The sequence below is a fragment of the Eutrigla gurnardus genome (assembly GCF_963514095.1).
Source record: "Eutrigla gurnardus genome assembly, chromosome: 7".
Classification (NCBI taxonomy): Eukaryota; Metazoa; Chordata; class Actinopteri; order Perciformes; family Triglidae; genus Eutrigla; species Eutrigla gurnardus.
Window position 1 is genome coordinate 27,164,270 of NC_139921.1, and position 15,795 is coordinate 27,180,064.

The following is a 15,795-nucleotide window of genomic DNA, read 5'->3' on the forward strand; positions in this document are numbered from 1 at the left end:
ATATCGGCTCTCAACCCTGTAAATAATTAACCTATAAAAGTGCAAAAGAGGGGCAGTGACTACATAACAATTTAGGCTGTGTCCGTAAAGCCTTTTCCTCGAGCAGAAAAACAGTGTCATCGACAAAGCATTGGCGATCAGACCGTTTCAAATAGTGTCGTCCATTTGTTCAGCAGTCTTCACGTTTTTATTTCTTAGCAAAGATCCCAAGGTGATTTTTTTTCTTAACTGAAGAAGAGTAGAATAAATATTGATTAATGCAGCTTTATGTTCAAAATACAATAGTCATTGGTTTACACACATTTTGTCTCACTCCGTTCTACGTGTATTTTGATGTCAATGTGGCTAGTTTTCTTACTCTACTATGTTGGTTTTCACTTTCTACACAAACAAACTGCTAAAGAGTATTTTCAGTGTGTTGACGGCGAATTCCACATTTGTTTTGTGACATTTTGTTTGGTGATCATGGGCTCAATGGGCTTCAACCATTACAAATTGTTTTAACGTCAACAAATCTCTGACAAATAACCCCCTGGTGGGGATTTTAATTTTTCCCAAAACAGATCCAGAGAATGACTCTTAGATATTCTTATTAGTACCAGGAAAAATACGTGGCACAGATGACTAAACCTAACCGGTAAATGGAGTAAGATGTTTACATGGCTCAGTATTCCGCTAATATCAGCTCATTTCAGCCATCACATTCACATTCATCCTAATTGTTGTAAACAAGATGTGGCATTTACAGATGCCAGTTCCCAAAATAAATATTTGAGTCTCCCCACTAATATTGGTCTACATTCTGTGTATGTAAACACACTCACTGTCTGTCCTCCATCAGTCGACGTCAGTCCTGCTCTGTGAACCACTTACCACCGCACATACTTGGTGCTTTGCCACCGAATGGAGGACAATGCAGTACGTTTTTTAAAATACCCACCAGGGTGTCCGATGAAGAGGCAAATGACAGAGCAGGGAGGGAAAACACCCAAAACAAAGCCCTCCAGAACACATGTTTGGAATGTAAATAAAATTTCTTACTCACATTTGGGAACAATTGGAGATTTTTGCTATTGTGGTGTGAATGCTTGTGTATTTGTTATGTGTATTGAGTTATGTACGCATATTCCCAGGAGTCACTGCAGTGGCTCATTAACACGAGACAAAAAGGGCTCCCGTTGTAAATATGTACAATAACCTTTATTTGTTTGTTTGATTTACTAAATTTCATTGTGGGGGTTATGGGTCTTCACTTGCTTCACTTCCATTCTGACTTATTGTGAAGAAATATATACTTTTCTCTGCGTTTACATCACGTCATACAGTAGGCTGTTACAGTAGCTCATTCACATTGAAATGCTCGGACTAGACTGTGTGTTTTAAGCTCTGACCGCTGTTTATTTTATCTGTCGTGGAGTTATTTGACCATGTCAGTTTGTGTTTTACGACTCCTGTCATCACGGCACACGGTCAAGAATGTGTGCAGTATCTATCTGGTGCTTAATCCACCACAATCACAGGTCCCAGACGCGTCTAATTTCAACCGGACAGTTATGCCAAGCATGAGAAAAGAAACGTCTCTCTGAGGCGGCTGTGTAGTCTCTCCTGAGTGCCTACTCCGGTCCAGGTTTGAACACTGGGCTTGTGTGTGTCTGCTGAAGTGCTTCCAGACGCCGCCGAGCTGCAGATCACATGAGAGATCTAAAAACCAACCTAACAGGCTAGTAATCACTGCTAATCACGATGGGGGACGTATACCGAAGGAGGCTTACAGACGACTGTCAGTCAGACGGAGGAGAAGCCAGGATCGTCTCGCTGCCCACCGGCAACTTTTCCACTGCAGAGCCCCAACAGGCTTTTAGAGACCATCTCAATGTGTTTTGACAATATTTCTTATTCATGGCTATAGAAATAAGATCTGTTGGGAAACAAAACACCGAAACAGAGTGTTGTCTTTGGGTGAAGTTGGTCAATGTAAATTATGTGGCTTGAGGTGCAGCTGTTTGGCTAAGCAATGAAAACAAAAAAAAAAGGCTTTTCCACTTTAACATAGGCCTTATTTCCTGAGAACCTGCATCGCAACAGACTCATACAAGACTAAACAATAGAAAGGTCCAAAAAAAGGAGAAGAAAAAAAGGGAGGAACCTACGTTAATAGAATTCTCCAGTTAATGAAGTGCATCTTGGCACAAAGCAGTTTCTTACACCTGGGTTGTATCACTTTTCTCAGTAGTTTGTGTTTTTCCCCTCACCTGAACTGAGACGTACATTTAAAGCAGCCATAATGAGAAAAACATCTGTAGATGCCCTACATTCAGGACAACTAAAAACACAAACACGCCAGTTATTTTCTTACTTGTAATGGCTATAATCAATATTTTAATATTAACAATGTATCAAATGATAATATGAAAACATTATTTGAAAGGGTTTCCCCTCAACTTTATGGAGCTTTATAATGAGTTTTAGCTCAAGTTTTAGCTGTTTTGGTTCACTCTCACCGCTCTCATTGTGTCGTTGTAAAACCTTATTCATTGTGAAATACGAGCAATGTTCATAAAGATCTTCCTTTTCCAGAACTGCAATGTTTCTCTTCTCTTCACACACTCTTAACCCATTATAGCTGCACTACATGTGGTACAAACATGCCAGAAAACAACAACAACAACATGAGCAACAATAATATAGACCTGACACAGTTTTATACCACATGTATTCAAACTATGCTGAGTTTATTAGACTCAGTCTTGTGCTGTAGAAAGGCAGAACTTGAATAGAGGTCAAGCCTTCTGGGGTGTAGGAGTTCAACATTGAACCCTAATGGTGAAGATGGTTCACTGCAGACTGCAAGTTCTCATATTGAACCCTGTTCGCCAGGTATGCACACACATAGGCCCACTTCAAAATACAAGCCAAATCTATTGAATTCCATGAACTGCTTAAAGATATTTTTAAATGAAATGTTAATGGGGATGAGTATGCCACGAGTTGTTTATAATCGGCAGGTGATATTGATTGAATTTTAAGTTAAGGTGGACTACATTAATGTTTAAGATTCATCTGCATTCCTTTGTTTCTCTCTCTCTCTACTACAAAGAAGGCTTGTTGATTTTTGTGTGGTGTGAGAATCTCTGATTTAGTGAGGAGACTTCAAAGGTGGGGATGAAGTGAATGCATGATGGGGGTGGGTTGGTTGGGGGGGGGGGGGGGGGGTTTGTATCACAGATGAAATTGGAGCCAACAGGCAGCTGCAGTACATCTGTCTTGTACTGACACATGTGGCATTTGACTTCCAGTGTGAAGTTCAAAAGAGTTTTTGTAATGACGCAGCTGCTTAAGGATGTATGTGCGTGTGTGTATGTTTTAGGGAGTGTGTGTTTTCTCCTTTGTTGGAGGTGAGGTGGAGGGGAGGCGGGTTGCCAAAGGGGGTTTCATAGGTGAGGACTGGAATTTGGGGTTCTGAAAGTAACGTGTGGGCAGGACAGGTGCTGCGTGTTGTCGTGTCGGGAAGTTTATTACTGTTTTATAACATTTCGCTCACCTACACAGTGAGTCATTACTTAACTATTCTTTAACAGATTCAAATCCTAAACATGATTTATCCTTTATAAATACTACTAAAAATATATGTATTCAACATGTCTAGATACAGTTTATCCTGTCGCTTTTCCCTCATAATGAAAAACATAGCAAAATATAGGATATCTGTCCTTGTAGGAAATGCTCTGTTAGAGCCCAATAAGGTATTATTTTACATTTCCTAGTAGGGATGGGTGATTTTGGGTTGTTCTTTTTTCTCCTTGTGTGTGCATTGAAACACTTACAAACAGATCAAACACCATTACAGGTAATTAGAGAGGGCAATTAGCCTGTGTGATAGCTCAACATTAGCAGTGGGGGGATGATGGTGCACATCGCTCACCATTTGTGCCCGATGCCCTCTGTTCCTGCAGCAGCACCTGCCCAGCAGCCTGAGCCTGTGCAGGGTCAGGGGGGTTGCCTGCCAGGAGGCCGGGGGCTTAGGGGTCAGAGGTCATGCTCCAGACAGGCATATCCACACGCTGATTGAGAACTCAGCTGCAGGAACAGAGCTTGCAGGTGGACGATGCATTTTACCCCCTAATGCTAATTATACTCTGGTCTCTTTTTTTGTGCCGTCTACAAAACCCTGACTTTACTTTCAGTGAATTTGTGTTTTTGTGATTTAAAAGCATAACATCTGTATGTTTAGGTCTGAAAGTAAATCACAAAAAAGATACATAAACACAAGATGACATCTATCAGCAGTGTGGAATTTACATAATAATAATAAATAACTTGAAATGTGAAACTAGCACCATTATAAAGAGTTTTAAGGGAATTTTTTCCATCTTTAAAACAACTCGAGTATTGCACATGAGTCAGTGCAGCGCAGTTTTTTTTTATGTTGATTGGACTTATCTGCTTTTCATCACTTCCAGGCCTCAGGGGGCCACTTAATATTTATTTGTACATATTTTACTCAAGTTTTATGATAAAAGATAATTTTCGTGCACAAATGATGTGGTTTGTGGCGAAGGCTTGGGAATTCTTCCTCACCCCACATTATGATTAAGTTCATCTTTCTTCTCCGTGTTTGGCTCGTGTAACTCAGCAGCGATAAGCTGTTCCTGCACATTTGGATTTGTTCATGAGGCAGGTGTGTGTGTGTTTGTGTGTCATGATTTCATTTTCATTTAATTTATAACCTGTATTTTACTAATGGAAATGCCTCATGCGCACACATGCATACACAGAGACGTGTTGGTACATTCTCACATGCAATCCAGTCTTTCGATAAGACTGGATCAGATTAAACTTCACTGATCCAATTCGAGGAAACGAACAAAGAAACCCACGCATGCCAATTCATCAAGTGAAACTAAAACATGAAAACCATAAAACTGAGGTAGTAACATTTTCATGTAAGAAACATTTTAAGTAGTCTTTTACTTCACAGGTGGGGGAATACACCCACGTACACAATATATGGATACACAAACAGCCACAGGCACATACATAAACATGGACGCAAACACGCCAACTGTTACTGACTATAATGAACTCTTTGAGCAGGATCAGTCTGGTTTGGGGGATTACTTGTATTATGTGCATGTCGTTGCTGTCACAGCTCCAGGGCGGACCGACAGATGTTGGAAACCAATACATCCAGAGTTTCAGGCCGACACAGCGAGCAGGGAAGACTTTCAGGCTAATATTAGGCTCGCCGTCACAAGGGGAGGACATATACTTCATCCCCGTGCCGTCTGTTAAAGGCTCTACATTGTCACAGCGTTGTGTGATGGGCGTTGTCCCTTAAGACTATCCTTGAAAGCACAAGGCAGTATCTCTGCCTTAGTCAGCTAATCTCGACCCACAATGTGCAGTCATGCTGCTGTTTTTCATGTATCTCCATAGCTACCATCTAGATTTCCCTGAAGAATATTCATATTTATTACATTACAGAGCAAGAAGACTCTTCCAGTTATTCAATCCAGGCGGGAAATTGGATGGGAGATTTATGTTCCTTCATCAATGCAACTATCTCTCTTTAATACTCCCAAACGGGTACAAGAACACACTCCGTCATAACCACTATGACCATGAACAGATGATCTGTTATGTAAGTTACAATAGTGTTAAGTTTGGGAAACACTACAAAGAATTGTAGGAGGAACCTACACATTAATTTAATGTAATAACAAAGTGGGTTAGTTAACCATTACAGCAGAACAAAGGGGCTTTTCTAAACACGTCACTGTCCGCTGTACGCTTTCCTGCTCATGTAAGGGTTTAGTTCCTAAAAAGACATGTGGAGATGCAAGGTCAGACATTCATGAGTTTTCCATCTTAGTGAACATCTTCAGGACAAAGTGACCCACAACTACTCACACACACACACACACACACACACACACACACACACACACACACACACACACACACACACACACACACACACACACACACACACACACACACACACACACACACACACGTGGCTGTGTTATTGCCAAAATACCAACTCAGTTCTCAGAATGGCAACGAGTTGCCTTTTAGTCCTGACCTGGGAACAGTTTCCAACAAAGTTAATTTGTTTAGGTGCAGCAGATAAGCTGATCCCGAGTCAGCTAAAGCTCAGGCCATCGATCAGCTGGTCCATGAGAACCAGAGGAGGCCCTCGGCTGCCTTTCTATCAGGCCTTCCCTAAATTCACCAGCTGGGTGCGACTTCATCACTGGACACGCTGGTCCAGAGTGTGTGTGTGTGTGTGTGTGTGTGTGTGTGTGTGTGTGTGTGTGTGTGCCGTTTCCAGTAGTGGAGTGTTTACAAAGTCATATCTGAACTCAGGAATGAAGACAGGATCAACGAAACAGTGGTGAGTACATACAGATACAGATGTTAATATATAGATGGAGATATTGACCAAGATAATGGATACGAAGCCGTTTTTGCAAGTCTATAAAGGTGTAACTATATATGAAGATCAGGATTTTACTAAAGCTGTTGTCCAAGGGATTATTTCAGTTATGTCAGTCTTTTTATGTGTTTAAAATGTTTAATATGGAAAAGTTTATGATAAACTTATTGACGAATGTACTGATGAAACTCGGTGCATGGGATGAAAATAACCTCCTGCCATCCAGTTTAAACATCTGGTTTAATCACGTTTCATTTTACTTTCAGTATGTGAATCGTTAAGGTCAGAGTTACGCAAACATTTTTATGAGCACTTATTCACCTCGCACTGGCAACTCACTGGATTTATTTTTCTTTCTTACTTTTTGTTATATTTACATTTTGGCCGAGACAAGCGGTCTGCTTTACTCCACATCGCAGGTAAGTTGACAAAAAAACTGCATGCTGCCAGTATGTAATTCATAATATTGATTTGATTTCTATATGCATGCCGTGTCTTGAAGTCCAGGGCTTCTCTGTTTTGATTTAACGCTGCTGGAAGAATATCAAGACTCAAAATTAATTTAAAAAGAAATATGTATTTGTCTATACATAAGTATTCTATAAAATATTTAATAGTATCACACATACATGTAAATGATCGGCATAACTTTGGGTTTTTCACAGCAGAGGAAGTCAGAAGAAGATAAATGCGCCAACATTTGAGGGAGTGATACCCCGTCTCACCCTCACAAATGGCATCACAGGAGGTTTGTTTGTTTAAGCTCCTTCATTTTTTTTCTTTTTTTTTTCGGCAAAGGAACTCTAACACTTGTGGTAATTAGTTCTGTACATTGCCAGTGTGTGAAAATACCTACTTTCCATGACCTGTACAAATGTTCAGACAGATTTATGTTTAGAGAACCATGAGGGGTCACAGGTCAAAATCTCAGGGCAACTCATTCAAAAACCTGTTGGTGACTGAAAATAATTCTGGAATGTGTTGGAATGAATTCCTTAAAGCATTTTAATGTTAGAAAATTGTCACAAACCTTCACACGGTTGCAGAACCATCTGACAACCACACTCCTGATCTCCATCCTGGCCGCGGTGCTCGGCTCCCTGCAGATCGGCTACCACACGGGCAACGTCAACGCTCCGGCCAAGGTGAGCAGGACGGACGGGAGCTGAATGGGGGAGGGAGGACATGTTGGTCGATGCGGACACAAATAGTTACATTTCACAGTTCTTGATATATGAAAAAAAAATGTCTTCAAATCAACTATTTTCATGGAATTTGAGCTGTAGAATTAACTTTTTAAGTTTTACTGTCCGTCAAAAGAAAATCTGTCCATTTGAATACATTTTTAAAAAATGTTCAGTGCTGCAAAAAAAAAGAAAACATTATATATAACATTATATATATCATATATATACACAGATATTGGGCAACCAAGTCCAGGCTGATACCCAGCAAGACAACCCAACATATCATGCAGAGGGGGATGCTGGGAAACCGTCTGGCTGTCAAACAAACGTCTCACAGCCTCAATAAAACACTTAATAAACTTAACAACCCCTGAAAGTCGCTGGCTCACCTCCAGGTCTGGCAGGGTCTTGCTATTTCACAGGTCGACTGCACTACATCTTTGCAACCGAAGCAGATCTTCTACGCTTAGTGTTCCATAACTTATTTTCTATATTGCTCACAATATTTAGCCCACAAAATATTTGGTCTGAATTACTTGTTCAATACTGTAAAAATGAACTAGATTGTTGTTGTTAGGTTGTTGTTTGATTGGTCGCCAGCTTTAACGTTAAGTCCCTTACTTTGAAATGTCAGAGGTGAGATAAGACACCCGGATTGAATTTTGTTTTACAGTGTTTCCTGATGTCGATCGTCTCTTTCTTTTACAACCGTTTAGATCATTGAAGAGTTTTTCAACCACACATGGACAGCCAGACACAACCAGTCAATGCCAGATCACAGCCTGACGCTCCTGTGGTCACTCTCAGTCAGCATTAAAGACTTCGGCGCCTTGCTGGGCTCGCTGGGGGTCAAATATCTGGTGGATTCTTATGGAAGGTAAAAAAAAAAAAAAAAGAAGCAGGAAAAAAAGTTTCCTATAATTTCCATCATGTTTTTATCTTTTTAATTTCTCCCATCTCCCCCCCCCCCCCAGACGTAACTCCATCCTTATAGTGAACTGTCTCTCCATGGTGGGAGCGTGTCTGATGTCCGCCTCGAAAGCCAGCAAGTCATTTGAGGTTCTCATCCTGGGACGGTTGGTCTTCGGCCTCTTCTGCGGCCTGGTGATGAGTCTTAATCCGCTCTACATCCAGGAAGTGTCCCCTACAAACTTGAGGGGGGCCTTCGCCACACTCAACCAGGTGTCCTTCGCTTCAGGCATCCTGGTGGGAATGGTGAGGAAATGATATTCTTTTGTCTCTGTAAGGTAATACGCAAATAAGGACACCATATCTTGGTGTGAAGATGTGATAAATAATCTTCTGCATACAGAAGTGTCCATGTAACCCCACACCAGACATTTAGGACACATTTGTGGTGATGCCATTTTGTGTTGCAGCTCTATTGTGAGAAATTTAAATAATCAATAAGACGATCCATATTTGGTTGCATAAAAGTGTCTTGCTTTGATTTACAGCTTCAACCGAAGTAAAAAAGAATGAATGAAAGTGTCAAACAAGTTTCCTGTCTGTTTGTTAACAGGTGGCTGGTCTGGAGACAGTGTTGGGTACAGAGCATTACTGGGCCTTGATGCTGTCTCTGTCTCTCATTCCGGCCCTGATGCAGTACCTGGTCCTGCCTTTCTGTCCGGAGAGCCCTCGCTACCTGCTCATCGACCGGGCAGAGGACAGCAAAGCAGAGGCTGGTGGGTCCCACTTTTTAGCATTTTGTTTTAGTCGTTTAGTCAGGGTTATATCAGAGAGATATCCAACAGGGCAACAGTCCTGCAGTCACCGACTAGAGAGAGATGAGCTGAGAAACGTCCAGGATACAAAAACATGGAAATGCTTTTAACGCGCTCAATAGTGTCTCATCTCGTTCCTGAACAAGAGGATGTCGTTTTAACCCTGCAGCCCTGCTGAGGCTGAGAGGCAGTTCAGACAAGGTGTTCGCCGAGCTGGAAGAGATGAAGGAAGAGGCCGCCCACACACAGACGGGTGTCACCGTCCATGAGTTCTTCAAGAAGCAGAGATACAGGCAGCCCATCGTTATCGTCCTCGTCATCAACTTGGGCAGCCAGCTGTCTGGATTCAATGCGGTCAGTCTTACGAAATGTAATTTATCTGGGAAAGGCTTTCTGAAAAAAGTCATAACTCATAATAACATGGATTTGAATGCTTCTAAAAATATTTCAAATAATAATTTAGTGATTAAAAGCTGTTAATCTTTATTATTCAATGCATTATTCAGGCTCAGCAATTCTGGGGCAGTGTGTCTCTGTAAAACACACACACACACACACACACACACACACACACACACACACACACACACACACACACACACACACACACACACACACACACACACACACACACACACACACACACACACAAAGATGTCCCAGTGACCCAGTAATCTAAAAGAAACGCCTGCTCTTTTCTTCCAGATCATCAATTATTCCACCAGAATGTTCCAGGCCAAGTTTGATGAGGCCAAATACCTGACTCTGGGCGTGGGGGCCGTCAATGTGACCTTCACGTTGGTTGCAGTGAGTACACAATCTAGCAGTAACATTTTTGAGTTCAGCTCCCCATTTGAGTAAAAGTATTGTCATATTTTGTATTTTCTGCAACAAATTGCACCAAAATCAATTCATATAAAGACAATATGGTGTTGTCATGAATGTTTTGACAGCTTGAGCCACAACAGGATAATTGCATTTTTGTATAAAAAAAAAAAAAAGAAAAAACAGGGTAAAAATGTGACCAGAGTCACCACTGTGTTGTTTCTTTCCTTTCCAGTTCTTCCTGATGGAAAGGGCAGGGAGGAGGAGATTGCTCCTGACTGGTTTCATCTCCATAGCTGTGTGCAACTTACTCATGACCATAGTGGATTCTGTCCTGGTGAGAACATTAATCCCTATTTTCAATTTAAATATAAATGAACCTTAAAGCTGTACATCCACCCTTCAATAACAAACGTCTCTATTCCCCATGCAGCACCTGGTCCCAGAGCTGCGGAGCCTGCAGGTCCTGCTGGTTTTCTGCCTGATCTCAGCCTACGAGCTGGGCCCTGGCCCCATCTCATGGTTCATCGCTGCTGAGCTGTTCGACCAGCCCAGCAGACCCATCGCTATGGCCTTCACCAGCATGCTCAACTGGGGAGGAAAGTTTGTTCTGGCACTCATCTTCCCTCCATTACTGGTGGGTTTACACTCAAGTCCTGCATGCTGTATGACTGAGATAAACTTTGGGGGAAACTTTAGAGGTAGAGTTCTTGTTTGCTTTTGCAAGTTCCCTTACACCTTAGAGACATGCGTGTTAAATACAAGCTATAAATCTGTTCAGTCTGTTATATACAAATGTATACTTTAAAACTGACATAAATCTGAAATGTTAAATATGTATAAATCTATTGCTAACTCCTTTACCATCAGGTTGTAATAAGAGTAATTAAATTAACAGTTGAGCTGGGACACATCTGTTTGTTATAGTGCTGCAGAGATGGCAGCCAACCTGAAACCAAGACTTAGGAACCAAAATAGCAGATTTTTGTGTAAATCTGCTTTAATGCTTTTTGTGAATGTTACTAATCATTGTGAGTGTTTTGTTCACATGGTGCTATTTTTGCTCAAAAAAGGTTTTGGTCTTAAGACTCCGACCCACGAAAACAATACGCATCTGTCTCTCCCCACACAGAAAGTCTGCGGTGCGTATGTCTACCTCCTCTTCATGACCGTGGCTCTGGTCGCCTTCGCCTTCACCTGGATTCGCCTCCCAGAGACCAAAGGACGCACATTCGACGACATTGCAGAGTTGTTCAGAGGAGCGGAGGGAATCCCTTTGCACAAGAACACTGGATTCAACACTTTCACCTGACTGACCTGTCTACTCTTATCGAAGCTGGTCATGGTCATACCATTAAAAGGGTCAGTTCACCCAATTTTGATCAGAAAAAAACAAGCAATGGTTCTTTAAATAAACAATGTCCTCGTTACTCACGATAATCCTCAAATCTCTTTGTCAACAGTTTCCATTCAAAAGAATCTACCTGAGGCAAAAATAATGAACAACCATATTATTTCTGGAAAGACTTCTTCAAAACTCAAGAGCAGCAAAGAATAAAATTACATTTAATAATTTGGGTGAATTGATGATTTAACCTTCCTAACTTTCTTGCCAACCTGTAGATCAACTGGCAACTGTTTTCCATCAAACATTGTTCTGATTATGAGGATTTAAAGTGTGAGACGATTTATATTTATATTGTATGTTTTGAGGCATTTTGTAACCATTATTAATTAAATTATTTTTATTTTGTAAAGAGATGGAGGATACTTACAAACAGTAAAAGAGTAAAGGAAGTGTGGAACACCGAGGATTAAAATATTGAACTCGTTTTTGACACAAAGACCAATATGATGCACTGCAGACCACAATGTCATTGAAAACTTTGATGAAATTCTCACGATGCTCTCGTTTGTTTCATTGAGTTCAGATGAAAAGGGGAATTGAAGATATTCCAGAAATGCTAGTTTGTGTCACCACTTTTTGTTGTCATCATTGGTGTAAATAAACATTCTGTTGAGTCATACGAGTGAAAGATCATCAGTGACTTTTTATGAAACTGTATGCTCTTAGATGATGGGTTTTTTATGGGCAATCCTATCAGATGAAATATATTAAATGCCATATTGTATTTAAGATTGATTACATTCAAATGAATTATACAGTTGGTGACCACTCCCACCATATTACCTTTCCTTTTTCCTTTGCAGCAGCCTTCCAGTTCATTACTGGTGTGTGAAATCTCACATATCTCTGAAGTGTGTACACTTGATGACACAAGATGTCTGTGGAAACCAAGCACAGCTGTGTGAATAAATATTTCATCCAATACGATCTACTGTGACTTGCAGGCACCGCAGAGGAAGAGGAGCCAGGAGATCAGAGGACAAGTTGGGGTTTTAAAAACACCAAAAGAATAATTCAATATACTTGTAAATTACTAGGGGGGGGGGGGGGGGGGGGGGGGGGGGTAGTAACAATTGCATTGATGGCTAAATTGCCCGTAGGTGTGAATGTGAGTGTGAATGGTTGTCTCTCTCTACATGTCAGACCTGCCATACACTGTCCAGGGTGAACCCCGCCTTCGCCCAATGTCAGCCGCCCCCCGACCCTGAATACAGGATAGACGATGAATGGATGGATGGATGGATGGATAGTAACAATTGCTTTTTCAGTCCACTAGAGTTTTTTTCTACTGCAGTCATTGGTAAGTCAATGCTGAAGTGCCTTAAACCTGCATTCTTTCTGCTGGCCATCAGGTGGCGACTCCTCTCTGGTGACCCTTCTTCTCTCTTGATGTATTATCTCAGTAAACATGAGTTTATGGTCTCAATCTCTAGTTTCAAGTCTTCTTCAATCCAGCATGATGTTCATTTAGTACATTATGGTCCATTTAGAGTGATTGACAGGTCACATCTACGACGGCACTTCCAGTGCTGCCATCGTTGTCATTACCAATGCAATTATCTATTAAGAAAAAAAACTAATTGCAATATACATTATAGTAAAACAAAGCATATCGCAAAATGTTTAAAGTCAGATTGAATTGTGACGTAAGTGTTGTGATACTATTGTATCATGGGGCCTCTGGTGATTCCCACCCATATAACTTATTACACTGGTTAATTCAAGTCAGCATCCATTAACTCATGACACTCAGTCTGAGTCTGAACTCAAGTTTTTTTTTTCATCTGTTAAGATTTAACTTTGTCAGATTTCCATCCCTCCGTATGTATGAAAACAGTGCCATCTGCTGGACCAAACTTCATAGGAGATGTTGTTAATTAAACTACAGTACAATTCTGTACTACAGCAGGTATATATATATATATATATATATATATATATATATATATATATATATATATGGTAAAATCTGGTAGCAAATATAGCTACCTTTTGTGCTGGAACACTTTTTCTTATGTACCTATGTTAAGTATGCCTCCAGGTTCCCACAAACTAAGGAATTTGTGTTTGACAAATATTTGTAATGTGGAAAAATTTGAGTCCAACTTCACCGAACCTTCACCCATTGACACCTGTACCGTTTCTCACACCTGCAGGGGGAAGACAAACCTCATCCTTCATCTCCCGGGGAATGAGGATGAGTACTATAAACTATAAGAGACTCTGTAATTATTATTTCACAATGCATCTAGTCTCAGAAAGAACAACAGTACAGATTCCCCTATGTCAACACAAAAACTCTTCTTGCCTCTTGATCACCTGCAGACAGTTTCCATCTAAACTGAGGCTTTGAAGGTTTTATCAAGACTTATGACACAATGTAGACCCCATCTGAGAACATGTTGTAGGCCCAGAGCTCAGTAAGATATAGTGAAATACAGCCAAAACGTTCTACTTCCTACAGTCTGCCTAAGGTCTACCTTTAGGTAAAAAACTAACTAACAACCTACAACATGTTCTCTAGAATTTCATTATCAGACTTGATCATGGATTTAATTTTACTGCTAGGCCAGTATAGAAATATCTTTTGTATTATGTTTTAAAGATCATCACAAAATATAACTGCATCATTAAATCAGTCTCCTTCAGACTTGTTGATTAATTCATTGCAGTAATGAACTGTAGGCGGAGCTTCAGCACCTCTAATCACCTTTACACCAAACAAGACCTCCTCATATTGTCGTTTTGTTGGGAACGACTAACTGTCAGTCAACACAGTGATACAGAAGCACTTTGCAGCTGAACAAAAACCCCAGTGCACCGTTAACATAACTGTCACAATTATGTCATGTACTGTAGGGGGACCTCAAGGACCACAGATACACCCAGATCCACTTTGATGCACCACGTGGATCTCTAGACAGCATTTAACAGGATCAGAAAATCTCACACTGTAGAAACACTCCCACCTGCAACTCATTATGTAAGGGATAATGCCCGACGAGGTGACCATTAACATAAATCGACGCGGAGGCGTGCTTCCGCGAAGTCCATTCATTTATGTTAATGGTCACCTCGAAGGGCATTATCCCGCTTATACCATGGTCACCTACGAAAGAAAGAAATATTTAATCAATTAATAATACTTTAATGTGTTTTAGAGTTAAAATCGTAAGGTTTTTTTTATCTTTACAAGTCGAGCGGACTATTTAATATCTCCCGTATGCAGGCGTTGCCAAGCAACGTGGCTATAGCAACCCGACCGCAGCGGCAGCAGTTGATCAGTAATGGGAAGTGAGATGATGGCTTAACCTTACGTTACGTGATACAAAGTAATATTTCAGAAGGCCAGTGCACTACTTACCGCTTGTGTGTGTCCAGAGGATGATGCGAAATTTTGTTTCAAAGAATCGAAGTTCACAGATAGTTTCCTAAATCATTTTTATTATATAAGCCAACGCAATAATTTAGAACTGTCATCAGGCAATTTGACGGAACGTCTTTAGGTGTACATTAACACTTTTTAAACCTACACCCTCCAGCCAATCAGAATCGAGTATTCACCCAGACCATGGTATAAATATCTGTAACTACTGACAGAAACATATGAGACTGACTTCCAGAACATGGATGCTGTAAAACATGGACTCCTCAGCTTTTTGTTATCTCTGCTGTGGATGAAAGGTGAATAAAGAACTCAGTGATTTACAGTATTTAGTGATTATTTCAGTGAGGGCAGCAGATGGTGACAATGCTTTTAAAGTGGTCTGCTTTAAACAGTTTTACTGTTAACCAATATGTTATACACACAGGTCTTGTTGATGGGAATGATGTCGCCCAGACTGACATACTGTGGAAAAACAACAGCGACAGTGCAACAATAGACTGCAGCCACACCAAGGGTGGCAACTTTTTCGACATGTACTGGTACAGACAGCTGCCGGGAGAAACAATGAAGCTAGTAGTGTTTACTAGACTAAACTCTAAACCGGACTTTGAACCAGACTTCAAAAATGTGAGATTTTCTACCACCAACCCTGACGCTGAGAGTGGGACATTTACAGTGAAGAATCTGCAGCCAGAAGATCAAGGCTTGTATTTCTGTGCCGTCAGTGAACACAGTGATGCAGATGTACTCAATAGCTGAACAAAAACCCCAGTGCACCGTTGGCACATCTACTAGTGAGTCCATTTACCTGCTGAACTGTAGGG

The 15,795-nt window shown here is 40.8% G+C and overlaps 1 protein-coding gene across 1 annotated transcript; it reads left to right on the forward strand.

The window, feature by feature from the left end:
- Positions 1-1,743: 1,743 nt before the first annotated feature.
- slc2a1c (solute carrier family 2 member 1c) lies at positions 1,744-11,487 on the forward strand (the record flags this gene model as incomplete). The annotated part of the gene is made up of 12 exons (XM_084013877.1): positions 1,744-1,875; positions 3,954-4,098; positions 4,232-4,239; positions 7,486-7,584; positions 8,343-8,503; positions 8,601-8,841; positions 9,149-9,311; positions 9,520-9,704; positions 10,056-10,157; positions 10,411-10,512; positions 10,609-10,812; positions 11,308-11,487. 12 exons carry the CDS (start codon positions 1,744-1,746, stop codon positions 11,485-11,487), a joined length of 1,722 nt encoding a protein of 573 aa, XP_083870003.1.
- Positions 11,488-15,795: the final 4,308 nt, after the last annotated feature.